The 27,925-nt window shown below is 46.7% G+C and overlaps 1 protein-coding gene across 1 annotated transcript; it reads left to right on the top strand.

Annotated features, from left to right (window-relative positions):
• The first annotated feature begins 1,089 nt into the window (after positions 1-1,089).
• Positions 1,090-5,681, top strand: FOXB1 (forkhead box B1). The gene is made up of 2 exons (XM_028706332.2): positions 1,090-1,805; positions 2,715-5,681. Exon 2 carries the CDS (start codon positions 2,744-2,746, stop codon positions 3,704-3,706), a length of 963 nt encoding a protein of 320 aa, XP_028562165.2. The 5' UTR covers positions 1,090-1,805; positions 2,715-2,743; the 3' UTR covers positions 3,707-5,681.
• Positions 5,682-27,925: the final 22,244 nt, after the last annotated feature.

Below are 27,925 nucleotides of genomic sequence, written 5' to 3' on the forward strand. Positions count from 1 at the left end.
TGCACATAACTCACGATCCAGCCACTTTTCAAGCTCCCTTAATTTCAGTGAAATGGTGAAATGGCCTAAAATCTCATCCACTGCAACAAGTACTTTGATTAGGTAGGATCGTGCACATGCAATTCCCGAGCCTACCTGAAACCTCCTTAACTGTCTAGCAGGCACCAACATTAATTTGAAGAAGAAGAAGCAGAGATAGGCGATCTCCTATCTCTCTCCGCTCCTCATGCCTCCTTAGAGGGGAAATTGCCAGAAAGAAGGAAGAAAGCAGCGAGGGAGATCTTCGCTGCTTTTAAAAGTGATGGGTCTCTCACTGGGGATGAAAGGTTGGCCTTTCTTAGCGAGGAAGATTCCAAAAAAGAAAAAAAGAGAACATTCCCAACCCCTCAAATAATAAAACAAAACACGGAAGGGATCCGAACACTTCTAAGTCTCCCTCTCCCCACTCTCCGGCCCGATTTCGGCAGCGTGCATGTGCTTAAGGTCTCCCTCCTCCCTGGCAATCCACCGGGGGGGGGGACTTCAAAGTGGCTTAACATGTGGCTGGACCGTCTCCCAAGAAAATAAATAAATCCGCCCTTAAATAAATAACTCATCCCCCAACCCAGAGCGTGATTTATTCCTCCGCGGAAAGACAGGGGTGGAAAGCGACTGCGCTTCGAAAACAAACAGACCCAAACGCCGCCAAACTCCGAGCGCGCACGCAACACAAGAGAGTTTCCCCTTTTCTTAAAAAGAGTCCTTAGAAACGCCAAGACAAGAGCTGGCTCGGATTTGGGCGAGAGAAAGGCCTTTCTAGCTGGGGGGGGGAGGGGGGAAGGGGAGCCCTCGCCGGGAACGGGGGGCGGGGTGGGGGGCGGCGCGGGACGGGACGGGACAGGGGGCCCAGCCTGAAGCTAGCTAACAATACAAATCAGGGAACAATGTCGAACAAGCAGAATAGGCCAGGCAAGCAATTGCCACGTCAAACATCCCTCCTCCGGCTTCCCCATCCGCCCCCCCCCCTTCTCTCCCCCTCCAGCCTCTCAGTTGCTTCATTTGTAAGTGTGAATTGCGGGCGAAGCGCCCCGCCAAGTCCCTGCGCCCAGAGACTCCGCATCCACACAACCCGGGCTGGCTGACTCGCACGGTTGCTCGCGCCCCCCTCTCCCCCACCCCTCTCTGCGTCTCCCTCGCACACATCCTTCCCGGGCTGCGGTCCTCACCCCTTTTCCATTCCGGCGGCTGCGCTTTGGCTTCCGATGGCACTGCTTCCCATTGGCCCAAGGTGTCCGTGTAAATAGGTGTCAATGGAACCAGATTATGCCTTTCCGCCAGCCCTCTTGCGCCTCGCTCTCCCCCCTCCTCCCCCCATCCTCCTCCTCCTCCTTCATCCTCCCTCCTCCCTCCCCTCCTTCCTCCTCCCAAGGCGATTGTCATATGATAGAGAAGAAGTGGCACGCTAATGAAGCGCCCCGACAGGGGTCTTTTCTGCTCCAGTCGCCGCATGCAACCAGCAGATGATTGGGAGGCAGGAGATGGAGGAAGCGGCGGCGGCAGCTACTTAGCTTGGGCTGCTGAGCCCGCGGAGGAGGAGCGCCTGGCCAGCCCTCGATCGGCTCGCCTCGATCTCTCCTCCGGGGCTGCCCACAGCCGCACCAGCCCCGCTCCACGCCGGCTTGCGCGGGGACAGGACCTCCAGGTTTCCCCTCAGCCCATCCGTCGGAGCCCAGGGAAGCAGCGAGCCGGTCCGGGGGACAGGAGCGGGCAGGCGTTGGCGAGGAGCGGGTCCCGGATGCGGACTCTCGGCTGGAGGCAGCGTTAAGGTGAGCCGGAGATGTTGGAGGGGGCGAGCGGAGGAGCTCTTGCTCCTCTCGGATGGCTCTTCAGCTGCGCGGGTCCGAGGCTCCTCCGAGGAGGAAGTTTGGAAGCGGGGAGGGAAACTAGGAAGAAATGTCCCCCTCTCCCGCGTGGGTTGCTGTCCCGTTGCGTCCCTCGTACTTGACGGCAGGGGGAGGGGGATGAACTTTTATGAGTTGCGGACCGGGTGGTGTGATGGTGTTTGTGAGTGAGGGAGTGAGAGATGGACTCTGGAAGGGAGTTTATGCTTTCCAGGGGGCTGGGTGGGGGCGTATCGGAATAAATTTTTGTACTTTGAAACCATCGCTATAATGGTCGGCGGAGGAGGGAGCCCGTCTCTCCAACACTGGCGAGGAAGCAAGTCCCTTTGAACTCCTCAGCGTTTACTCACGAGTAATGGAGGGTTTTTGGGGTTTTTTTTAAAAAAAGAAAGGAGGATCGGTGTGTAAGAATTCCTACAGGGCAAGCACCGGGAAAGCGCCGTGAAACCGATTATTATCATCAACAATGATGTATTTATTTTGGTGGAAAATGAGGGGTGGATCACTCCTAATGCCCCGAGCTACAGTTTCTGAGGAGGGGCGGTGGTTTTGGTCTGTCAGTATAAGTTCTTGAGTTGGAGGTGAAGCCCCCCTCCCGTTCCCTTGTGTGCTTTTGGGGGGGACTTTTCTCAGATATTACCCCAGCAGACCTGCCCACTCCTGCAGGCTCTCGCCGCGAAAAGCAAGGAGACGGAAGCCTAGAAAATCCCCGCTTTCACCTGTAAACTACTTTCTGCCCCACCCCGTTATAGATAGAGAGATCTACATATTTGCTTAACGCGGGCTCTCTTGCCGCCCCTCTCCTCAATCATCCCCCCCCCCCCGCCTCTGCAGATCTCTTCCGAGCCGCCGCCGCCGCCAGCATGCCTCGGCCGGGCCGCAACACGTACAGTGACCAGAAGCCTCCTTACTCGTACATCTCGCTGACGGCCATGGCCATCCAGAGCTCCCCGGAGAAGATGCTGCCGCTGAGCGAGATCTACAAGTTCATCATGGACCGCTTCCCTTACTACCGGGAGAACACGCAGCGCTGGCAGAACTCGCTGCGCCACAACCTCTCCTTCAACGACTGCTTCATCAAGATCCCTCGACGGCCGGACCAGCCGGGCAAAGGCAGCTTCTGGGCGCTGCACCCCAGCTGCGGGGACATGTTCGAGAACGGAAGCTTCCTGCGGCGCCGCAAGCGCTTCAAGGTCCTCAAGTCCGACCCGTTGGCGCCCTCCAAACCGTCGGAAGCCGCTCAGTACCTCCAGCAGCAAGCCAAGCTGCGCCTCAGCGCCCTGGCCGCCGGCGGCTCCCACCTGCCCCAGATGCCGCCCTACAACCTGGGCGTCTCCCAGCCGTCGGGCTTCAAGCACCCCTTCGCCATCGAAAACATCATCGCCCGCGAGTACAAGATGCCTGGCGGGCTGGCCTTCTCCACCATGCAGCCCATGCCCGGCGCCTACCCGCTCCCCAACCAGCTGACGACGGTGGGCACCGGTTGGCCCCACGTGTACGGCTCCGGCATGCTCGAGACGGCGACCCCCATCTCCATGGCCAGCGGCGATTACAGCGCCGCCTACGGGGTCCCCCTCAAGCCGCTGTGCCACGGCGGCGGGCAGACTTTGCCGGCCATCCCGGTGCCCATCAAGCCCACGCCGGCCGCCGCAGTGCCCGCCTTGCCCACCTTGCCCGCGCCCATCCCCACCATCCTCTCGAACTCGCCGCCTTCGCTCAGTCCCACGTCCTCGCAGACGGCCACCAGCCAAAGCAGCCCCGCCACCCCCAGCGAGACCCTGACCAGCCCGCCCTCCGCCCTCCACGCCGTGGTCGCCGTCCACTGACACCCAGGCCTGAGGGAGGGAGGGAGGGGGCGCTGGCTGTTTGGCTGGCTGGCGGAGTGGGGGAGACAGCAGGAAAGGAAAACCCCTCACCCCACCCGTCAAACCCCCAAGTCGACGACGTTTTCCTTTATTTTGACCCTCCTCAAATTTCCTGGTCCACCCGCCTGCTATATTTATTCGTCGGAAGGGACTGAGCGGTGGGTGCTTTGGGTTCAAATACCGCCCCCCCCCTGCAAAAAAAGCAAAAGACTTTACCATCTCCCTCCCACTCCTGGGCACTCGGCTTCCAGAAGAACTCGGTGCGTCTCAACGCAATTGCAGGCCCATGCTGGAGAAAGGCAAAATCAAACTTGTTCGTTCATTTCTGTCTCTCGTCCATCCTCCCCCCACCCCACAACCCGGGCAGGATTTCTCTTGGGGAAGAAAGGAGATAAAAATCCACAGCTATCACAGATGCTTCTTCCCTCTCCCCCCTCCCCCTCTTTCCCCCACAAATTGGTTTCACTTTGGAGACTTCTCCACAAGGTTTGTTGTCCAACTTTAAAAAAGTTCTTTGGGCAGGGTGACGCCATTCATTGAAGGCGTCGCTCTCTCGCTCTCCCTGAAACGTCCAAACCCTTGCTTTCCATTTAAGGCTTTTTTTTTTAAAGACACCCCCATCCCAACCCCGGCCTTTCACGCAAAAATTGTGCTCCGGCAAAGGTGGGGGACAGGCCCCGAGGAAGAGGATGCCCGATCGAACCAAAGTCAACTGCTAAAAAAAATATTCCCATTTATTTTAATGGGACATTTTCAGAGCAATTCTGTGTACGTTTCCAAATGAGACTTACTCCCAGGTAAATCTGCAGAAGATTGCAGCCTTAGTCCTGAGGTTTTCGGGAGTAAATACTTTTTCAACCCTATGAGATTTATCTCCGATTAAACATGACTTCGGATCCGGCTGCTGTTAACTTTGCTTTGGGGAATACACACACAAACTTAGAGCTAATTTAGCTGCGATCCTATCCGCACGTACGTACAGCCTCTGCTGACTACAGCGAGACGTACTTCTGAGGAAACTCCCATAGGATTGCGCTGTTTACTGAAGCGCATAACTTTGGCTGGATCGGGTCCGTTATGTTTACGAAGTCGTTTAAACGCCACCTTGAAGCCCCATACCCTGGCCCGTTTTCTAGAACTCTTATAATGTGAAAGTTGACTTTCCGAGTTGAGAAGGGGAGTGATTTTCTAATCTTTTGATTGTTTCGAGGATTTTTTTTTTTAAGTCATGGATTATGTTTTTAACGAGGGAAACCAGACCCAGTACCAAATGAGATTCAGACTTCCAGTTTTGGTTTTAAACGTGGCAACTGAGAGGCCTGAGAGGAACGCCTATTAAAAAGACCCTTCTTTTCTGTTGGAACTACTGAGAAAAACTGAGGAGGGGAGGGGGAACTAGGAGGGATAAACTGTACATGTCTGTGAATAGGAATGATGACCAACTGTGTAAAATGCACTTTCGTTCGATGTAACCCTTTCCTAGCTGTAGGTAGTTTGCTGGAATCCGTCCGTTTTTGAACCGCTTAAGTTAAAAGGCGAAAAGCAAAAGGAGATGCAGAAGCGCCCATGCGAAGCTGTTAAGAACCCGATGGCCCGATCTGGCAGGAAGTTGCGCTGCAAAGAAGGAGGCAGGCGCGAGAGCAGCGGGGGAAAGGAAAAATGCTCACGGGTGTGCGCTCTTCTTGCGCGCCCGCAATTTCAATGGGGCTTTTGCAAGAGAACTTCCCGCTGGATCGGGCCATGTGTCGTCGTTGGGTTTTTGTTTAATTCCTGTACAGAACCGAGCATGATATTTAAAATATTAATGTTCCTGTTTCCCTCCCAGCATGCCTGTTTTCGGACAATTGTTTGGGTTTTTTATTTTTTAAAGTCTCTACGTTAAATTATGAAACTAGCCGTCCAAATAATATTTTCTCATTAAAATATGTAAAGCCAGGATGGGACCTCATTGGTCGTCTTTTTCAGCAGAAAAGTCCCTTATTTGATGCATTGCAGAATTGCGCTGTTTCAACGTGGAGAGGACATAAATAAGCAAGCGGGGGCGGCGGAGAGATAGAATCTCTCCCGGGAGAAGAAGGAAGCAGCCTGAAGAACAAGTGTGTGTGTGTGTGTGTGTGTGTGTGTGTGTGTGTGTGTGTGTGTGTGTAATCACATTTCCTTTGAAATCCATGGGTTTGACATAGATTAAGCGGCAATTAATGGAAGGGGGGACGACTTCCTACTTTCCCCTAATCCTTCATAATGCGTTCGTTCATATATTCTCAAGATATTACTCATACAAAGCACAAATGGAAAGGTTTAATTAGTAGGAAATATGCGTGCGATTCTTGATTCTGATTCACACGTCATGATATGCCTCGTAACGAACTTTGAAAGGAATATGTTTGCTAAAGACGGTATAAGCAAAACATTACGAGTCTTGGGCACAATTCAGCCAAAGATGCTCAGTTAGGGCTGCGATCCTAAAGCACACGCAGAAGAGGAAGTAAAACCCACCAAACTCAAAGGGACTTGACGTCTGAATCAGCAGAATTGCCATAGAGCTCTCATCCGGGTAGCTTTGGCGTGAATAGATCCCATCTTATTGCATTCGATGGGAATTAGTCATGACTAATTTTTGCAGAATGCTACACCATCGGACTGCAGTTCTTTCTCATAAAAGCCCATATGCGTTTACCCCTTTGCGGGAGCGAGGATTCCATCCTCTGGACTCCATCCAGTTCTACCTTTTCGCCAGACACCTCCCGGGATAGCAGCGCACGGCCGCCAAACTCATGCGCATTTCTTTCCTTATTTGCCTCTGCTAGAAACGATGCATCTGGGCATTGTCATTCTCCTCCATGTCAAATTCACGTGGAGCCCAATCCTCTGAATAGTTACTCGGACGTTAGCCATACTTTTTACTTATTCTCGGGGTAGTGTGCATACCATAGCTATGATTAATTACCATCAGAATGTGTATGTGTGTGATGGAATACACACAGTGACAATCAAATATTCTTATTTGGCAGAACTTTCAAGCAGTAGATTTTAATGCTTTCTCTTGAAAAAACCTATAGCCTTTGAAATCGGTTCGTTTAAACGGTATAATTTGAATTTGGATCTGTCTAGATAATTCAGAGCAGTTTTGGAGCAGGCCTATCGATCTTAGCCGAACCGGCTTCGGAGTATGTAGACTGTGGATGGCACCACAGAGACTCTGAAGTGCTTAAAAAGCGACAGTCTGGTGAGACCTCAGTATGGGAGAATTCTTCTCAAGATTTCAATTTTTAAATGAGCACCCCCCCCCCCATCTTTTGAATCTGCAGCTGGGAGGCACTGGAGGGTTGAGGGCAAGGGACGGATAATTTCCCTTCCAAAATGTAACGCGGTGCTTTCGGGCGCAGCGGAGAAGAGAGGAAAACGAGAATGTTGAACTTCTCATGCGGCGGATCCCAGGGATCCATTCGCCAAAGGGACTTCTCCAAATTGGATCTTCCGAGTGGAGAGATGCCGGGGTGTGTGCGTGTGCAAATCCAGTGGGTTGATTAAAATGCGCCGAGCTGCTAAAGGCTGTCAGAATGGAGACAACGCGCCCCATTCATCAAACCCAACCCACGATTATATCGCCACGATCAGCCTCGGGGGAAAGCATTCAAGACGCGTCACTGGATCAACCGGCTCTCCCCGCCTCACGCCACAAAGTTTTCCCAAACAAGCCACGGCCCAGGTCTGGGTAGGACGAGATCCTCTTCCACATTAATCAGTGGGGCTTAACTTCCAATCGGGACGCAAGCGACGAGAGACGCTTACATCTCCCGATCCCTAAATCGTTAAGTAAGCCGAAAGCGATTTTGCAAAGCCGCTCCTGTGCCTATTTACTTGGAAGTAAGTCCCACTTAGTTCCATGGAGCATTCCCAGCTAAAAGTCTGCACAGGGATGCAATCCCACACGCATTTACTTGGGAGTAAGTCGTATCCTCGCGCAACACTGAGTCTAGTAGGACTTTACTTCCGAGTAAACGGGCAGAGAAGCGGCGATATTTCAGCACAGCGCGCATTTGGGAGTAAGCAAATAAATAGGCTTGACTAAGTTCTAGGTAAGTATGTGTAGAATCCAGCCTGAGTGAGTCGTCTGCTGTTTCCCCGCACTCCAGAAACTCAGGCTGCGATTTTAACCGTCGAATTGTTTTAAAACTTCAGGTTTAGGGCATGGGAGTAGCCACGATTTATGTTGGGGGGGGGGGGCCGAGTTATCTGCGACGAGATTGGTCAGTTACTTATTTTTATTTATTTTCTAGTTTGGGGGGAGCCCCCCCCCGGAGCTCCCCCCATGGTTTAGGGTTCGGGAAAACTTCCGTGTTGCCCTGCCGTGTAAAGTGGAGAGCATGAGAGGCTTGGTCTGCACAAGGACTGAGGAGCCTCACGCAACAGGAGCAGCCAAAGAGCAGCAAAAATCACCCACCACTAACCACAAAATCCCGACCCCCGTTTCACTCTGTGTAGCTAAATACTTGCGGTGTCATTTGAATCAATTTCATCTATAAGCGGGATGGAGGAGCACCCGCAGAGCAGGAATGGCCGAGAATGTGGATTTTAGGAACTCTTCGACTCTTTGTCTTGGTGAACGTAAAAAGCGGAAGGAGTCCAGGACCCCCGCCCCCACTCGCTTTTTGTCGGCTTCAAAGCACCACACAAACTGTCCGATGTGGCTGGGCTCCAAAAAGTCACCACCCAAAGGCGGGTGGGTTTAAGAGAGCTCCATTAAAATTAAATAAAGTCACGCTAAACGCCCATGCAAAGTTGCCACCAGATTATATCAAGCTGTGATTTATTTTGTGTGTGTGTGGGGGGGGGGTGACCTCCGAGTAAACCCGCAAAGGATCAGGTACATATCACAAGTATATTTTGTCCGTTAGCTGTATAGGAGGATGTGATGGAACTCAAATGCCAAACAGAATTTGGTTTCAGTTGGGTGGGAACAGGCTTGGAAATGCAGCGCGATGAGGTAAAGCTGTACAGTCAAGCGCTCGCAGGACCCAGAGAGTTTCCTGGCGCAAGGAAGGATGCGCAACAGCGTGCAGTTCTTGCGCATCCCGGTTCTAGTGTACTTTTTCAATACGCCTTCCTTGCAATAGCGCACCTGAAGGAAACTACTTTATCCTTTCCTTTTCCTCTTTCCCCCCTTGTCTAATTCCACTGAATAAGCTCGGGCTGTCCCCCCCCCCCCTTAATAATAAAATAGTAATAGTAGTAACAACAACATCGGCGACATCAACAACAGCGTGGCCGGTTCCACCCAGGAGAAAAGAACCAATTGCAACCCAAAGCAGCAGGAATTTGACACTGCAAGCGAGCCTGCTTTCTGGGAAGTTTGCAGGTTCGTCCTTGTGTTTTCAACCCAGGTAGGTTTAGACATCCAGCCTTCCAAGTCTTTGTCCAAAGGGAGGATGCGCAGAGAAGCGGGTGCCTCTTAATAAGGAGTAATAAAGAGGTTTGTTTGTTTGTTTATATTCTGCTCAATTTCAAAGGAAGAGTTATTAAATTCTTAGTGTGCATATATGTACACACACGCACACATCGAGAAGGCAAGCGGAGGCTGTTTTTCGGTGGGAGGCGGGGGGGGGGGGGCGCATGAGAAGAAGTGCCAGTCTGTGAAGCCTTGAAGGGGCTGTATTTGTTTCTTTTAAACTAACAACAAATTATCTAATTAATATGTTTCAATTACAGCCTGTAAAAAGGAGGCTTTGGGCCGCCTGCCGCGGGCTGACAATAGCCTCTGAGTCCAACTCTAGGAGCTGACAATAACTTCACAGCTGTTTCTTTTACTTCCCTTACTTTTCGAGGCATGGGGAGGAGCGGCAGGAGGAAGAAAAAAAGAAAAGAGGAGGGGGGAATAAAGAAAAAGAAAAATGCCGTCTCCTCTCCAAGATCACTTGAAACCGGCGCTCAAGAAGTTATGGAATATGTCGTTGTGCCAGATTCGGAGGCTGTTGGGAGGATGGGGGCGTGCGAAAGAAAGAAAAACGACCAGGAAGGAGAGAAAGGGCACAAAACCTTTTTCTTTCTTTCTTTTTGGCTTTCTCTCTTCAGCTTGGGGCTTCATTTCCCCCTCCCCCGCAAAAAGCCCTCCGACGTGTGAAAGGGCCCCATTGAAAAGCATTAAACAAATATATTAGAATTCTGTCACTTTCTCCAATTGACTAGATCAAAACCCGGGTCCCAGGGCACTTCATTGACTTGAATAGAAAAATGCAGAGAATGGTAAAGCGAGGCCGGGCCACCGATGTAGATTTAGGCCCCTCTCCCTCCCCCACCTTCCTCCTCCTCCTCTTCCCTTCCTGGGACAAAAAGCCTGCATTTTCACAAACACATTTCTGACTCAGAGACTAGGAAACCACTCCTGAAACTGCTTTGGAATTTAAATGCATTTTCTTTCTTTCTCTGTCTCTCCCTCTCTCCCCACTTCTCTTTTCCTTCCCTTTTAAGAAGTGGGTGAAAGTGGGGGGGGGGGGAGCAGGGCTTCTGTTTGCACTCTAGTGTAAGTTTCGTTGGCATCCTGTTTGTGAGGCAACAGAAGGGGTGCCAGGACTCGGGAAGATTTACCGCCAGGGTATTGGGTAGTCGGTAGATGCCTTCATTAAAATAAAATAAAAATAAAAATAAATAAGGAACAATGTAGTAGAGGCTGCAAAAACTCTAGGAAGCACCTGCAGTTTTCTGATAATCCAGAGCAACCCCAGACCTAGGAAGTAAGGCCCACTGTAGGACTTACTTACGAGTAACAAGCCTAGATAGGGCTGAGCTGTTCGATTTGACAACAAGGCAGGAGGGTGGGAAGCTAACCCTTCGCAGTCTCAGTTGGAGCTTACTCCCAGGTAAATGTGCATATTTCAGGACAGGAGTGCTTAGGATAGCACTGTTAGGCTGCAGCAGAGGATTGCAGCATAACAGTTTAAGCCTACTCAGAAGTAAGCACCACTGAGCACAATGGAGCTTATGCCTAGAGAAGTAGGTGTACAATTCTGGAGTGGAGCTGCACTGATTTCAATAGAGCTTTTCCAAATCATGTAAGAACTGTGAGGCTTGTAGAGAAATTGCCTCTTGCAGGTCAGCTGGTTGGCTTTCTGTTGCAAGTGGAATGTGGCTATCTCAGAGTTTGTTTGTTTTTAAACATATTATTTATTTTTATTTATTTCATGAAATTTATATACCAAGTGATTGCAACCCCCCCCCCGAAAAACCCTCAAGGCAGTTTACAGAAAGAATAATACAATGAAATTATTAGTGAAAACAATGAAAACATCCAACGAATTGGAAGCAGCAATAAACTAAGAACACACCAACATTCTCAATATCTGGGTAAACAGAAATGTTTTTAGCAGGTGGCAAAAAGAGTACAACGAAAGCCCCTTTTCAACAGAAGCCATCGAAAGGACTCACCGCTCTGACTTCAGAAGCAGATTATAAGGAAAGCAGTTGTAATCTTTTGTATTGTTGACCTGTTTTAGGCTGTAAACTTAACAGGGCTTTCCTCATTTAGCTATTTGCTTGAAATATTTTCAGCCCCTCCCTCTTCACAAGGGACCCCAGGGTGGGGTGCAGTAGCCCCATTTGAAAAATAATAACCATCAGCACAATGATAATCAGCACTCTTGCATCTGCCCACAAGACAGGATTTTAGGTAGCTCTAAATTTCACAGGTTCCTTTTTGTCTGAGAGATATTGTAGCTCTGGATGCGGGGTGGGGGGTGGGGTGGGGGGGGTTCCTGCCTTAAGAAGATCTCCCTGGGCCCAGTAGTTAAACAACTACAGTATTACATTGGCAAATAGCCCCTTTGGGGGCAAAGCACTAGAAAGGGTGCCAACAGTCCAGGCTTGCTTGGAGGCAACTTGGATACGTTCTGGTCTGGCTTCAGGGCTGGCCATGCCACTGAACCTGCCTTAGTAGCCCTGGTTGATTTCAGTTGTTGGGAGAAAGATAGTAAGTGGAAAGTGACCATGCTTGTTCCCCTTCACTGACTGGCAGTTTTCAGTGCCATGGTATCCTTTTGGAGCATCTCAGGGAGGTGGGGGTTGGGAACCCTGTGCTTCAGTCGCTCTGCTCCTACCTCCAGGGCCATTTCCAGAATGTAGTTATGGGAGGCTGAGCACCATGGGAGTTGTCCTGTTGTGCTCAGCAGGGTTCCATCTTGTTCCCCATGCTATTTAACATCTAGAAAGCTGCTGGGAGCTGTCACTAGGGGATTGGGAGCAAGGTGTCAACAATATGCAGAGGATGCCCAGCGCTCTCTCTCTCTCTCTCTCTCTTCCATCTGAATCAGGAGTAGCTGAGATGGCAGGTGTTTGGAGGTGCTGATGGGCTGGTTGTGGGCCAGAGGTGGCATTTTTTGGTGATAGTACTCACCAGCACCTCTTTTTCTGCTGCCCACAGCAGCCATTTTGTGCTGGCACTCATAACACATATCAAGATATGAGTACCAGCTCATCGTTTTTTAAACCAAAAAAAGACCCCACACAAACATTATAGGAAACCTGAGAAATATTTTTAGGACCCAGTCTATCTTGTGACTGCAATTTGTTTTAAATTGTTTTTAAGATTATATTTTAAAATTGCTGTAACCTGCCCTGGGACCTTAAAGTGAAGGGCGGATAAGAAAAATGAAATAATAATCATGATGCTGACGATAACAATAAAACAATATAAAACTATTTCCTCTTACATGGCACTTGACACATCACCAGGGGAGACAGCTCCCGGCTGCAGAGGCTCAAAATCTAAAAAGTGACAGAAGGGAGAAAATGGAGGGAGTGGAGGGAAGAGGAGGCCAGGGGAGATGGGGAAGAATAGGAGACGGCTTCAGACGCAGCTCTGTAACTTTGCAGCAAGCTCCTGTGCTTGCCCACTTTGGAAGTCAGACCCCATATGCTCAAAGGAGCACAGTGATGTGTTTGCTAAAGCAGTGGGTGGTGGCGGCAGTGTAAGTTACCAACATCTGAAAAGAACTGTGATTTGCTGCTGACTGGTGGAGGGAAATAGTTTATTGTTATGAGAAAGTGACCCTCCAAAATTAATAATTTGGAAATGAGTCACTAGGTGCAGACCAGTACTTTTTTTTTACTTCTGGGTATAGTTAGTCCTTCAAATATCTCCAAAAGACATCTCTGCTGATCATGGAATCATAGATCATGATCTTTTGGTAGTATACAAATACTGGAATGAAATTTATTTTCTTAACCCATCAATCAGCTAAATGGCAGATGATTCATCAACTAGCATTTGCAAATGGTGGACAGATATGTACTGCTGACTTATTTTCAGTTCCTCCCACCTCTTTTCCTGTTAACAGACCACTGCAGGTTACATACACACCATACAAGTAATCCAGAATGTGGCAGTTAGACTGGTGGCTGGGAGTGGCTGCTGGGACCATATAACACTGGTCCTTAAGGATCTTCACTAGCTCCTAGTAATTTCTGAATGCAGTTCAAAGGGTTGGTGTTGACCTTTAAAGCCCTAAGCAGCCTTGGCCCAGTATCCCTGAAGGAGAGTTTCCACCCCTATCGTCCAGCCCAGACACTGAGGTCCAGCTCCGAGGGCCTTCTGATGGCTCCCACGCTGCAGGAAGTGAAGTTACAGGGACCCAGGCAGAGGGCCATCTTGGCAGTGGTGCCCTCGCTGTGGGATGCCCTCCTGCCAAATGTCAAGGAGGTGAAGAACTACAAAACTTATTTTAGAAGACATCCTGAAAGCAGCCCTGTATCAGGAAGTTTGACTTGTTTTATGTTTTTATGTGTGTTGGAAAGCCAGCCAGATGGGAGGCGTATAAATATTGCCATTATTATTATTATTATTTGTCAGGGCTGCCTCAGGTCCCAGCTCACAAGAGACCAACGCCAAGTCCAGTTTATATACAAAGATGTTTATTGAAGTCCATTGTACGCTCCACAGCCGAGGCGCGCAGCCCCACGTCTGTTACGCTTAGACCGCTGAAGTCCCCTCTGAGTCAGTCCCGCCTCTGCACCAGTTTAAGAGGCTTCTGCTGCTCCACCTCTTCCTTTCTTTCCTTTTCCACAGGGTCTTCCTGCCCCCTGGGGTTTCGCCCCTCCTGGACTCCCCTGACGCGGAATCCCCAGACAGCTCTTCCCCCCTCCTGCGTGCTTTGGGACCTGGCTCCTCCTCCGGTCTCCCTGTACTTCCGCGCGCCTCCACATTTGAACTTGGCGCGCGTTCGCAACTGCTAACCTTCCTCTTGACAGTTACACTACTCCCTGCACTACTCCCCTCCCCTTCCGGGAGGATGTCTTGCTCCGATCTCCCCTCCCTCTCTGCTTTCGGACCTGCTTCCCCTGTCACTCTGGAATCTCCACCCCCTTCACTGCGCTCTGGCGGAGAAGCCGGTCCGACTCCAAGCTCCCACTTTGGGTTCCCCCGCTGGTCCCCTGCTCCTGACGAGTCCCCCCTGTGACTCCCCTTGGCCTGACCACAGGCGCCCCCTTCTGGGAATCCTCCGATTCACTTGAAAGACTCATGGAATCCCTCAAGTCATTGTCATCCTCTTCCTCGCTGCCCTGGGAGTCTTCCCCCTCGCTCTCTGTCTCCTCCCTCACCTGTGCCTCTGTCCCTGAACCCCTGACATTATTATTATTATTATTATTATTATTATTATTATTATTATTATTATTATTATAACACCCCCTGTGCCCGGGAACCTAGGGAACTGTGGTTTGTAAAGCTGGAAGGATGTTGGAGTGGGTGCCCTAAAGGCCCTTTCATTCCTGGAAGAGGGCTCATCTTTATCTCCATTTGACACAGAAAAAACCCTTTCTCCCTTACTATGTCAACCCTGGATTTCATGCAGGTTTCTCAAGCCCTGGATCCAATAGGGGGGGATTTCCCTCCAGCACCCCTCCCCACTGCAGCAAGGGGGTGGGCAGAGGTGAGGCAGGTAAGTTGTGTTGTGGGTGGGAAGCCCCATGAGGCTGCATCTGCCTTGTAGGCCACTGGGCCCCCCTCCCCTGCTGTATTTGGTTGCCAAAACTCCCTCAAGTGTTTGCAGGGTTAAAACACACCTTCCACAGGCTTTGCTAAGTAAAAGCAGTTTATTTTGTGTCATTTGTTTCTAAATAAATAAAAAAATGCATGGTATTTTATTAAGTGGTAAGCAGACTGTTTTGCATTAATTAGAGCAGCTCCTTGGAGAGATATTACAGCCAAGAATAATATTCCACCACAGGAGAACTCTGAGCATTCCAATGCCCTACTTTGAAAATTGCTACAGACAAAATGCAAAGAACCCCACCCAACACACTGGGTTTATTTGTCAATATTGACTTAGAAATGCTTTCCCCCCTTCTTCTTCACAATTAAGCACAGACATACTTGCATTTATATAGTGTTTACACCTTTTTTGTTTCAGCTTTATCTTTTACTGTGAAAGAGGATGAATACAAAAATACCTATCTCAGATCTGGGATCATTCCCTAGTCCAGTTTATATCTGTGTAAAGTACCAGGGTGGGTTGCAGTAAGCACCAGCTTGTTGTTAAATGAATAGATGATAGAGATAGATAGATGATAGATAGAGAGATAGAGAGATGATAGATAGATAGAGAGAGAGAGAGAGAGAGAGAGAGAGAGAGATGATAGATAGATAGATAGATGATAGATGATAGATAGATAGATAGATAGATAGATAGATAGATAGATAGATAGATATAGATATGATAGATAGATAGATAGATAGATAGATAGATAGATAGATAGATAGATGATAGATAGATAGATAGATAGATAGATGATAGATAGATAGAGATAGATAGATAGATAGATAGATAGATAGATAGATAGATAGATAGATAGATATAGATAGATGATAGATCTAGCTCTATAATACACACAAACACACATTCATTTTCAATAAACAGAACAATTAATTTACAACAACAGTGTTATTCTTTAAAATAACAGAAGAAATAATGGGAAAGGAATATGTTTATGGTACCTCTAGTGTGTCCAGGATGTTGGAGGAGGGAGTAGAGGAGGGCAAAGAAGCCAGGGAGGTGTGGTGGCTTTCAATCAATTGAGTTTTATTACAAAAGTCAACAAATGTCTCCTTGGCCAACTTTTCATCCAAGTTGCCAAACTCTATTGTACCAAGATTTAAGGGAGTGATGTTTCACTTCTCTCCAGTTCCTGGCAATTTCTAGCCATACTTCTATAAGGAGTTTCATGACTAGCAGTTTAACAGTAATTAGGTAGATCCTCCCCTCTCTAAATATAGAGAGGAGGGCTCAGGTCAGGTCATGAATAATCAGTTAGCTAATAACCTGCCCAATGACATCAAAAACATGTCCTGTTTCCACTGCCAGGAAGAATCTAGTCTGCATCAAGGCATCCTGGAGTGCTTCATTTAAAGGCTGGATTAAACTGGATTAGACACTTGATTAAAAAACTTTTATTTTAGTAATTTTTCTCTGACCATATAACTTAGTTATGTGCACTTACTTGTAAATACTGTGAAATTTATTTGTATATTATTGATAATTATTTTACTGATTTTGTGTATACCACTTGAGATTTATTGATTAAGTGGCTCATAAAATTTCTTCAACAAACAAAAAACGCACACCACATTTCCCTCTCCAGGATGCTTCTGAAAATACTTTTTAGCCTTTTGGCTAGATTTATTAAGCATGAGGTCTTCTGAAGACACCGGGGAATCTTGCAGAAGAAGAATGGGAACTCTTTGTGAATGATTAGACAGACAAAGAGATCAGAAAAAAACCTTACAACCAGTTCTGCTGGTGACAGTGAAATTCTACGCAAACGACAATCCTTTTTCTTTGCAAGATGCCACTTGGGTTGTGAATCACACAGAAATGATGGTGCATTCTGCCCTGCATTGGTTTCCAGAATCAGTTATGAAACAAACCACATCTCTAGAGTAAACAAGAAGAACTTTTCCAGAGCTTAAGAGGCTATTGGATTGATCTGGCACATTGAATATCTTCTCAAAAATATCACTCAAGGCAGTGAGTGAGGAACTCAACTAGCTGCTCCATGCATTCATCTTCCATTTGCTTATGGGTCTTATGCCTTCAAACATAGGCGCCGACTCCATGGGGCCTGAGGGGGCCTGAGCCCCCTCAAAAATTCGTTTGGGGGGGCTCCGCCCCCCAATAATTTAAGAAAATTATTAGTTATATTATGCTTTGTAAAATCACAAAATTATGTTGGTATTTTTTATTTTCCTTGTTTGACGATAGTTACCTTTTAAAATACATTCAGTAATGAGTTAAAACAAAGCCACTCCCGATCTAGAGAGGGGGTGGGGTTGCGGGCTCTCGACCCATCAACAATCTCGCGGGGCTGGCGTCAGCCCCGCGAGAAGCGGGGATTCCCCCTAGCTCATTAATATTCACTGCCCACGGCGGCAGCCAATCGGCTGCCACAAAGGGCGGGCCCTCACAGGTTCACTTAAGGTCGGGGCAGCCCGGGGCTCGCCCCTTTCGTTCCCCCAGCAGCAGCAGTTTGGAGGTCTTGGGCCCCCCCAATATTTTTTATAAGTCGGTATGGGCCCCCCCCCAATATTTTTTATAAGTCGGCGCCCCTGCCTTCAAATACTGTTGTGTTGTGAAGAATGAATCTTCTTTATACTGAGGTCAGATCCTTGGTCCATCTAGCTCAGAACTGGCAGCAGTTCTCCAGGGTTTCAAAGAGAGAATGTTCCCCACCCTACCTGGAGATGCTGAGGATTGAACCTGGGACCTTCTGCTTGCAAAGCAGATGCTCCACCACTGAGTTGTGGTCCTTCTCCAATGCACAGTAAGGTGTGGTGTGTTCTTCCCATGTGCAATAAGGGGCGGGGTAAATAACCACACCTAGGCTCAACACTGGGTAAGAGCCAGCACAACTTTATTGGTTACAACTTACAGAGCTGACATGGCATAGAAGAGGGATCCAAATATTGAGCAGCCTGCTTTACTGGCTGATTACCCATCTCTGCTAAAATGTTGAGATAAAATGAACAGGAGTTACACAGTCCTTAGCCCCCTGCCCTACCTTTTGAGCCACTACTGGGTGATGCCCACAGGTAGCCTGGAAGTGTGGTTGGGTCAGCCTCCTTGTCTAACTATGAATCACACCCCAGTGCCCCAGTCATGTAAGGCTGTGACATGTATGACTGCATACCAATAACCACAAAACAAATAATGCCATGAGGAAAGCCAGCCCCCCCCCCCTTGCCTGCATGCTAAGTTCCTTCACTGCTGTGAGTGGAATTCCTTCCATCCATAGCTCCCAGCACAATCTCCTTCTTCCTTCTTGTTCCCAGAACACATTGCAAAACACAAGACCTCGCCTTCTGCCTATGGGGGTTTGCAGCCCAAATCACAAATGCATGTTTTGCTACACAAGAAGAGGGCTAATACAGTGGTACCTCGGGTTACAGATGCTTCAGGTTACAGACTCCACTAACCCAGAAATAGTACCTCAGGTTAAGAACTTTGCTTCAGGATGAGAAGATGAATTGTGCGGCAGCGCAGAAGCAGTGGGAGGCCCCATTAGCTAAAGTGGTACCTCAGGTTAAGAACAGTTTCAGGTTAAGAATGGACCTCCAGAACGAATTAAGTACTTAACCCAAGGTACCACTGTTCATAGAGAGTTTTTGAACTTCCTAGATAGGACCTTCTGTATGTGATCACTTCCTTTGCCTCCTTTGGGCAAGAGCCCTGCGACAAAGGAGACAATTCTTTATATTGCCTCCTTACTGTGAGGAGACTCTCTTTCCACCGTGCCTCCAAGCTGACCAGATGTGCATGGCTAAAGCTCCTGCTTTCAACAACATTAGCAAAGACTACCAACTTTTATTTTGCTGCAACTTATAAGTATTTTTTGGCACACTACTTTGCTGTATTTGCTGCCTGCACTGAAATGTAAGTAAACCTTCTTTTCTGATCATCTTATTAAAAATGTGTGATTCATTCTCTGCAACAGAGGTGAAGAGGGGGAAGGTCAACAGACCATAAATGAAAGGGATAGAAAGGTGTAATTGCCTAATTCCTAAGCTTTAATAAGCTCTCTAAAAAGGTTTCACAGCCAGTTTTTCTTTTTATATTTAGTCCTCAATCCATTTCCCATACTGTCTGCTCTTCCCACATCTCCAGACCCCCCCTTTATAAAATGGGCACATTTTTCTTGTGTAACCTCCTGTACACAAGACATCACATCTCCTGTACACAAGACATCACATCTCCTGTAACCTCCCTGTGACAGAGAGTTGAGCCAGACCAGAGTCTGGTGATGCAGTCCCTCAGAATTTCACCAGAGGTCAGGAGTCTTTCTCTGATTGGCTACCAAGACAGCAAGCTAGAGTGGAGGTGGAGCAGCACTTTGGGAGGGAGAATAAAAGGAGCTGTTTCTGAGAGAAATAGGGAGATGGTTTAAGAGAGAGCAGGAAGGAGAGAGAGTTGGTTTTGATCTGTGTGTAATATCCACTCTGAGAAAAATATATACAGCTAGAGAAAGGAGTCTTTGAGCTTAGTGTGAAGGACAGTATTTAGTGTCTTGTGAGACTTAGGCCAGGAGTTAACTGGAGGACTGAGCTTGAGCAGGAGAAGTAGAAGCTGTAAGGATACAGTCTAAAAGGTAAAGGTAAAGGGACCCCTGACCATTAGGTCCAGCTGTGGCCAACTCTGGGGTTGTGGTGCTCATCTCGCTTTATTGGCCAAGGGAGCCGGCGTACAGCTTCCGGGTCATGTGGCCAACATGACTAAGCCACTTCTGGCGAACCAGAGAAGTGCACGGAAATGCTGTTTACCTTCCCGCCGGAGCGGTACCTATTTATCTACTTGCACTGCGTGCTTTCGAACTGCTAGGTTGGCAGGAGCAGGGACTGAGCAACAGGAGCTCATCCCGTTGTGGGGATTCGAACCGTCGATCTTCTGATCAGCAAGCCCTTGGCTCTGTGGTTTAACCCACAGCACCACCCGCATCCACCCAGTCTACTTGAGTCTCATTCCAGTCAGGAGGGAAAAGATCTTTTAGAAAGAGAAGACTCCCAAACCAGTTGAGCCCCTAGAGCTGTTATATTATTCAAAGTACCTCAGGAGATTGTTAAACGGTTGGGTAACTGACAGAAAGTGCCACCTTGTTTAAGAACCAAAGTATTAAGCTGTAATACCTGTGCAACAACTATGTAGTTCTCCTTGTGTTCTTAACGGTATCTCTATTAGTGATAACTTAAACAGGCAGGGCTTTTTTTCGGCCGGAACACTAGCGGTTCACATCTTCCCTTCAATATTTCAAATTTTATCTAAATTCCAACATTTATTAATTTCTAGCAGTTATGGGGCTCTTGCACTCACAAAGTGTGTTATCCCAGATTTGTAACAATATATTTGTTTGGTATCCTAAGGAGGCTGATAGGCTCTGCATGGGATCAAATTGTTGCTGCTTTAACTTTCCTAGGGAATCCTGGGAATTTGTTTTTGGAGAGGATAATGAGAATTCTCTGTTAGAGGTTCTAAGGCCCCTAACAGAATTGAAGTTCCAAGGGTTTCCAAGGGGAAAGGGGGGGGTATTGAACCAGTATATCTTTATAGGTATACTGCGGGAGGCAGTGGAAGACAGGAGTGCCTGGCATGCTCTGGTCCATGGAGTCACGAAGAGCTGGACACGACTAAATGACTAAACAACAAAATCTTTATATGTCACTGATCAACCTATTGCTCATCAAAGTGGGTCTTGCACACAGCAACCTTTTTTCTTTCACTGAAGTGGGCCCTTGCTTTGCCTAGATGGCTGTTTAGACACACATGTGAATTCTGTAGTGGGCACATGTTCCCCATGCAGTTTGAAAACAGCTTTCAAGAGATCTAACTTTACTTTTCAGATCTTGGTTGATTTTTTCATAAAGGATGGAGGAATCCTTGGATTAGATCAAGGAAAATAAAAGAATAAATAATCAAGGAGGATAAACAAAACAATGTTTGGAATGAGTTCTTAAAGCCTTGGAGCCATGAATATTTATTTGGCATCAAATATATATCAGATATTTTTTATGCTTGTTGAAGACTCATGCTTTTAAACTGGAATAATTCTTTATAAACTTGTTGGCCTTATTAGTAAATATCATCAAGAAAAATAACACAGAGGTTCTGCTCAGTTTTTTCATTTTGTTATTTTATGTATTTATTTTTGAAGCTTCCTTCTTTCAGTGATGAGTTCTTGGGGGACAGTAAAAACATAGGAAGCTTATCAGGAGCCCAAAGAAGAAAACAACATCTGAAGCCATATTGCTACATGTATTCCCAAAGAAAAGTGCTTGGATCAGGCAGGCTTGGCTGATAAAAACTAGCAGGGAGGGGACAGCTGGCTGGGCCAGGGAGGTGATTAATGCCTCCTTGTGAAAGGGGGGGTGGTCTTCGCCTGCTTGGAGGCGGCAATGGTTTTACGACTCCTCAAGAAACCCTCTCTGGGTTCAGAAAATCTAAGTAATTACTGGCCAGTTGCCAATCTCCCTTTCTTGGACTTGGATCTTGAGTAGGTGGTTACAGACCAGATCCAGACCCTCTTACAGGAAACTGATTTTCTAGATCCATTTCAATCATGGATTAAGCCTGGTCTCGGCACAGAAACTGCTTTGGTCACACTGTATGAGCACATCTGTGACAAGACAGAAAGGGGAAATATGCCACTGTTAACTCTCTTTGATGTCTCAGTAGCTTTCAGTACCATTGACCATTGTATCCTGGAGTGGCAACCCCAGTTGTGGGTGGGCGGCAGTGCTTTGAGGTGATTCTAGTCCTACTTGAATGTTCATTTCCAGAGGGCGATGGTTGGGGAGTGCTCTTCGCTGTTATTCTTCCTTTCTCACATTGGTGAGTTCAGCAGAGCACATCCCTTTGCAACTTAAAAGGGAAATTTATACAGTGGTACCTCGGTTTTCGAACGTCTCAGAAGTCAAACATTTTGGTTTCTGAATGCCAAAAACCTAGAAGTAACTTGAACAGTATTCTAGAATGGATTACGTTCAAAAACCGAGGTACCACTGTATAGGCTAGGTTTAGCCTTTTGGTTTAAGTAATCCAGGCTGCTTTAAGGCAGATTGGATTCTCCTGGCATTTTTTCCTTTTCTCCCCATTAAAACAACAATCACACAAACAGTCTTGTAAAAGGTAAAAAGGTTTCATTTACTCAGAGTTTCTGTTGCAGAATAACAGATACAGCAGCTTTGTTCAGACAGGTTTAAAATGGTTATTCAGTTACAAATACATGCTTAAATCTAACTTAAGATGTTGTTCTTACATTTCTGGCTTGATGATGAAGGTGGAAGAGTAGGCAGAAGAGAGGTTGTGCCCAGGCAGGTAAGGAGAATATATATATGGCTAGGCCCTCCCCCTGTCAGGGTGCACTGGGAGTGTCTCGCTGAGTTCTTTTTAGCAAACTTACAGGAAAGCTCTGGTAGCTTCAGCTCCTATCATTAGCCTGCCTAGCAAACAAGGAATTGTTGGTTTGACTGCCCTTTGAATATTTCACATACCCCCCTTGTTGATTAACATCTACTTGAAACCACTGAGTGGGGTCATCCAGAGTTTTGGAGTATGCGGTCAGCAATCCACTGCTGTTGATTGAAGCTCAGGTGGCCTCAGTGGCATCATCAGCTTGGGCTGGTGGCCTAGCTGCATCCCTATCTGTGCAGTGATAGCCTAACTTCTGTTGTCTGCGTTCTGGTAACCTCTAGGTTAGGTTACTGCAGTGCATTATATGTAGGGCTGACTCTGAAGATGGTTCAGCTGGTGCTAAATTCAGTGGCCAGGTTGCTCACCAGGGCAAGATAGTTTGAGCATATAACACAAATTCTCCCCCGACTGCATTGGTTGCCGATCAATTTCTGGGCTGGTTTTGACTTACAAAGCCCTAAATTGCTCAGGACCACAATACCTCAAGGGCCACCTCTCCCCAAATGAACCAACATGGACCTTGCGATTATCATCTGAGGCCCTCTTCGTGTGCCCCCTCCATGAGAGTTCTGGCGGGGGGCCACACGAAAACAGGCCTCTTCTGTGGTGGCTCCCCATTTGTGGAATGCTCTCTCCAGTGAGGATCTCCTGGCACCTTTGTTACAGTTTAAAGGTGCCAGGTAAAAACATCTCTCTTCTCACAGATGTTTAGCTAATTAAACAATATTTGGCCTTTAAAACTGTGGGGGGTATTTTTGTTTTGTTTTGTTACTATGTTATGTATTTCTGTGTTTTTATATTGTAAACTGCCTGTGATCCTTGGATGAAGGGTGGTATAGAAATTTAATAGATAACAGATTTAATAGATAATAAAATAGTAATAAGGGGGGGAAAAGGCAGTGGATTACATCCTGTTTGCAACCTATCTGATGCTCTTTCCCCATAAATATAAGTTAAGGTTGGTCAACTCACAAATATCTAGCATTGTCAAAGCTGTCCAAGGTTGTGTGGCTTCAATATATCATAATGCCAATGTACATCAATAATGTAATGTCAGATGGTGGTGACATCATCATTCAAGATAGTTGCCTAATTTGATCTCTCCCCTTTCCCTCCCTCCACAAAAGGAATCTTAAGGCTTATTATTATTATTTTAATGACTTATTATTTTAATGACCAAGTGAGAAATGACCCAGAGTTCCCATGGATTGAAAGAATAATAATTAAAGATGTATTTCAACACCAGAGACCTCTAGCACTGGTGACAACCACAATAATGTAATGCCTAGAACTTGTTTCAGAATAGCAGATGGATGCAGCTTCTCTGTTCTTTTAATTTTCTCCTCAAACTCCACTTTTAAACACAGAACACAGTTAAATGATGGAATACACTCCTACAAGAAGTGATGATGGCCATAAACGTGGATGCTGTTAGAAGAGGGTTAGACAAATTCCTGGAGGATAAGGCTAGTGACTATGGTGGATATGTTTTTCCTCCACTGCCCCCCAGAAGCAGTATGAGTCTGAACAGCAGTTGCTGGAAACTGCAAGAGAGGAGAGCGCTGTTGTGCTCAGGTCCTGCTTGGGGTGTTCCCAGAGGCATCTTGCTGGCGACTGCGAGGGTAGGCTGAGCTGGGATGGGCGAGCCATTGGCCTGAACCAGCAGGCTCTTCTTAAGTTCTTATGAAGCCTTTGGCACGTCCCCTTAGACCAGAGGTGGTGAACCTATGGCCCTCTTGACAATTTTTGACTCCAACCTGTGGTGTAGTGGGAAATTCTGAAGTGCAGGCACTCTTTATGACAACTTCATATCCATGGCTTCCCAAAATTGTACATATAACAGCAAGGGGACTTGGAATAAGGCTTCAGAGTACTTGGCCAGCAGGACTAATAAGGAAGGAGGCTGTTCCTTTGATTAGCCCAGGGTTGTTGGACTCCCATCAGCCCCAGCCAGCATGGCCAATGGTCAGGGATGCTGGGAGTTGTAGTGCAACAGCATCTGGGTGGCTGCAGGTTCCCTGTCCCTTCTCTAGTCCTAGACTGCTTAGGGTTTTAAAGATTAAAAAAACACTTTATTCCTTGTTTTACTATTGGTTCCAGCTTCATAGCTTAGTCAGCTCTGAGTTTATATTAGCTGCGCTAAGCTTCATTAGGGTGTTTTTTGTTTTGCTAATTGAACCTAGATTTATTTCTGCATTCAATTTTTTTTATGAGAGGACAGGGAGGAGGTCTATTTGTTCAGTGGATTTTTTAAAAGGCCCACTATGTAAATTGGTGAAAATAAATAATTAGGAGGTAGCTGATTTAATTATCAAACAGCAAAGGAAAGCTGACAGTCGCTTTGAACAAATAAGTCATTTTATGAATGAACTAAATTCCGGTAACATGTCATACCAGCCATCTACTTAACGAACACTTACTTTGATGACTCTACCAAGCTTTTATTATCCATTACCTATATTATAATCCTGGAAACACAAAGTAATTGGCCAGTTACATAATACCAACACTGAGAACAGAAGGCAGAAAGGGGAATTCATCTTGAGTGGAGGTCAGAAGTGGGGCAACACAACAGAGGACAAACTGAGAACGTGACACCATCAAGATTATGCTGGAAGGAATTTTTGCTCTCAAATCTTTCTTTATTTAAAAGATTTCCATCTTACTTTTCAGTCCCCCACCAAAAGAGAAAAAGGAAACCTTCCAAAGCTGACAATAATATAAAACCATAGTTTAAACCAAGTATCAAGATGTAGCAAAACAAACAGTAAATAGTAAGGTAACAGGAAGATGAGCACAGGGCTGGTTCTGCCATTAGGCTGGGTGAGGCAATTGCCTCAGGCACCATACGCGAGGAGGCAATGGTAGTATGGATACTCTATTAAGCAGCCGTGTACTTAATAGAGAAGAAGAAGAAGAAGAAGAAGAAGAAGAAGAAGAAGAAGAAGAAGAAGAAGAAGAAGAAGAAGAAGAAGAAAGCATTGCCCCACCTTCCACTTGCTGCTCATCTCCAGCTGCACTGGAGCCTTGCTGTGCTCCTCTTCTTGTGCACAGCTACTGTCCAGCCAGGCAGAGAGGGGTGCAGAGACAGGTGGTGCCATCATGGTGAGTCAGGTGGGCAGGCAAGTGAGGTGCAAGGCCTGGGGGAGGGCACAAAGCTTTCTGAAGCAGACTGACCGGGCAGGTGGGCGGGCCCATGAGCAAGTGCCAACCTGGAGACCTCCTTGACCAGGCAGCCAAGCCATGCACTTGCCTGCTTGGCTAGGATTGGGTCCTCTGAGGCACACACTGCTGTACTGCACTCTCTGAGACTGGAGTGCCAAAGGGGAAGAAAAAAAGGCACCAGGTACAGGGACAATCTACCTCTGAATACCAGGTGAGGTGGCATTTTGTCATTCACCTCAGGTGGCAAGATGTCTTTGGCCTGCCCTGGATGACCATTACATATTTCTCTGTGAAAGCTGGAAAGAATAAGTTTTCCTGCACCTGGTGCCAAAAAGTTAGCACAGTAAGTGCTGGGTGAATGTTTCTGGTGTGAGAGACAGTGGAGAGGAGGCGCATAGTCTGGATGCAACTATCAAGAATGTCCTTTCCTTGGTTGGTTGCTTACTGACCAACCTAACCTATGAGTTTTGTTTATTCAGTCTACTGATGATAACACTATGCTGTATCTGATGTTTATTAAGACAACTACAGCAGAGAAAATACAAGCACACATATTGTACCTTGTCAACTAAGAGTATAACATTCGCCATCAAAAATAGTTTTAATGTATGAACAATTTTGACTCCGAACTTATCTTGCCATTGACTGCTGTATCCTAGTCTTGATATCTACAATGAGAAACTTGCCTAGGTTTTCTATAATCTTAGGGTTGGATTCTGCCATTAAAATTACATAAAATTAACCTGACTTCCAAGTGTAAATGAAGTCTTGGAGACATAAATCAAGATCTCATATCCCTAAACAAATAACATGCACTAGGAGAACATGCACTAATATTTCAAATGAGCCACTTTTGTAAGGACAAACTCTCAAATGCCAAGTTAGCCTGATTTAACTAACCTCCAAAGGTGCAGACAGGACATGCAGAGTTCAATCCTGGATTATGCCCAAAGGGGGGAAAAGGAAGTACTTTTAGCACCCTGGACAGATTCCAGTGAGCCTACAACTTGTTTCACCGAAAAGATCATTCTCACATGAGCCCTTTAGAATATTTGCATACTGCCATACTAATCAATCTTCCACAGTCAGGGGTATTGATCTGTACCTAAAGGACTTTGGGGCACAGGTCCATGAGACAAATCTGGGTAAAACCTTCACCTGCTCCTTTATATGTATATATAAAATGGAAAATGACAATTGCATGGAGGGATGGGGACTCACCAGCACCACAGTTTGAGGTACACCTAGCTGCCCAAGAGACAAAGTAATTTTTAAGAAGTTTGAATTAAAAAAAAGGAGAAGCGGGCAAGATATATTGGGCTCAACAGGAAAAAAATATGTAGCTCATGTCCCCTGAACCACACCCTAACAACACCCCTCCCCATTTTTATTTTTTTTAAAAAATATATATATTTCAATTTTATTTATATCCATCTCTCTCAACAATTTGTTCAGGCACAGAAATCATGTAAGCTCAACTGAAGATGGTGCAGGATATTCTTATTTTGCAAGAAAAGAACCTCAAACACTCAAGTCTTTCATCTATTTTTCTTTGGTTGAGTTACTAATTTGAAAACTTTAATATTACATCCCCCCACCAATTGGCAATAAAAATCCTGATCCATATATCAAAGCTTTAACTTCCAGACACCACTGAGTGTGCTATTGCAGGTGGGGTAGTTATTCTCTTTACTGTGCTGGTTCATTTATTTCTATCATGCCAAATACAGTATATGTGAAAAGCTGATACGTGGGACCCAATACTACACATTTACTCAAATGTCCCACTGAGTTCAATGGAACTTGGTCACAAGGGCACACAGGATTGCACCTTAGTGTCGCAATGGAGAGGGCTACTTTGCCATGTCACAAAACTGCCTTCTGTTCCAAAATCGGTTTGCTGTTTGGGATGCATAAGAACAGAGGCTGCTTGGAATACTGGAATTAAGTGCATGCGTATTTGAATCTTGGCCAAGGTGCCATTTGTTAGCTCTTTGACCAACAAAAATGTTCATAAATCACGAGGATGTACAGGGTGAGTCTTTTAAGAGACCCAGTGGAACATGTGTACTCTGTATCCACGGGGCCTCTTCTAAAGGACTCACCCTGTATATACCAAGGGTGCCTAACATGTGGTCCTCCCAATGTTGCTGGACTACAACTCACATCATTCCTGACCATTGGCCAAGTTGGCTGGTGTTAATGGGGGTTGTTGGACTCCAAGGGGAAGAGCAAGCCAGAGCTCAGTGGTAAAGCACCTACTGAGCATTGCCTACTTTGACTGGTAGCAGCCCTGCAGTGTCTTGGCCAGAGAAACCTTTCCCAGTTCTTGTTACTTGATTCCATCAACTTAGGATGCTGAAGATTGAACCTGGGGTTCTTTTGCATGCAGAAAAAAATGCTCCATTTCTGCACTACAGTTTTGCCCACTCACCTCTACCATGGAGTACAAGGAAGGCATTGCTGGATCCCACACAGCAGCACTAGCCATGAGAAGAGAATCTTCTGGCCCTTTTCAGTAACCCAGAGGCACAAGGAACCATTTTTGAAAGCCCATGTGTCAGATGGAAGT

The sequence above is a fragment of the Podarcis muralis genome, chromosome 14 (genome assembly GCF_964188315.1).
Source record: "Podarcis muralis chromosome 14, rPodMur119.hap1.1, whole genome shotgun sequence".
In the NCBI taxonomy this organism is placed as follows: domain Eukaryota; kingdom Metazoa; phylum Chordata; class Lepidosauria; order Squamata; family Lacertidae; genus Podarcis; species Podarcis muralis.

Coding starts and splice junctions, on each gene's coding strand:
- FOXB1 (XM_028706332.2), top strand. CDS start 2,744: ATGCCTCGGCCGGGCCGCAACACGTACAGTGACCAGAAGCCTCCTTAC.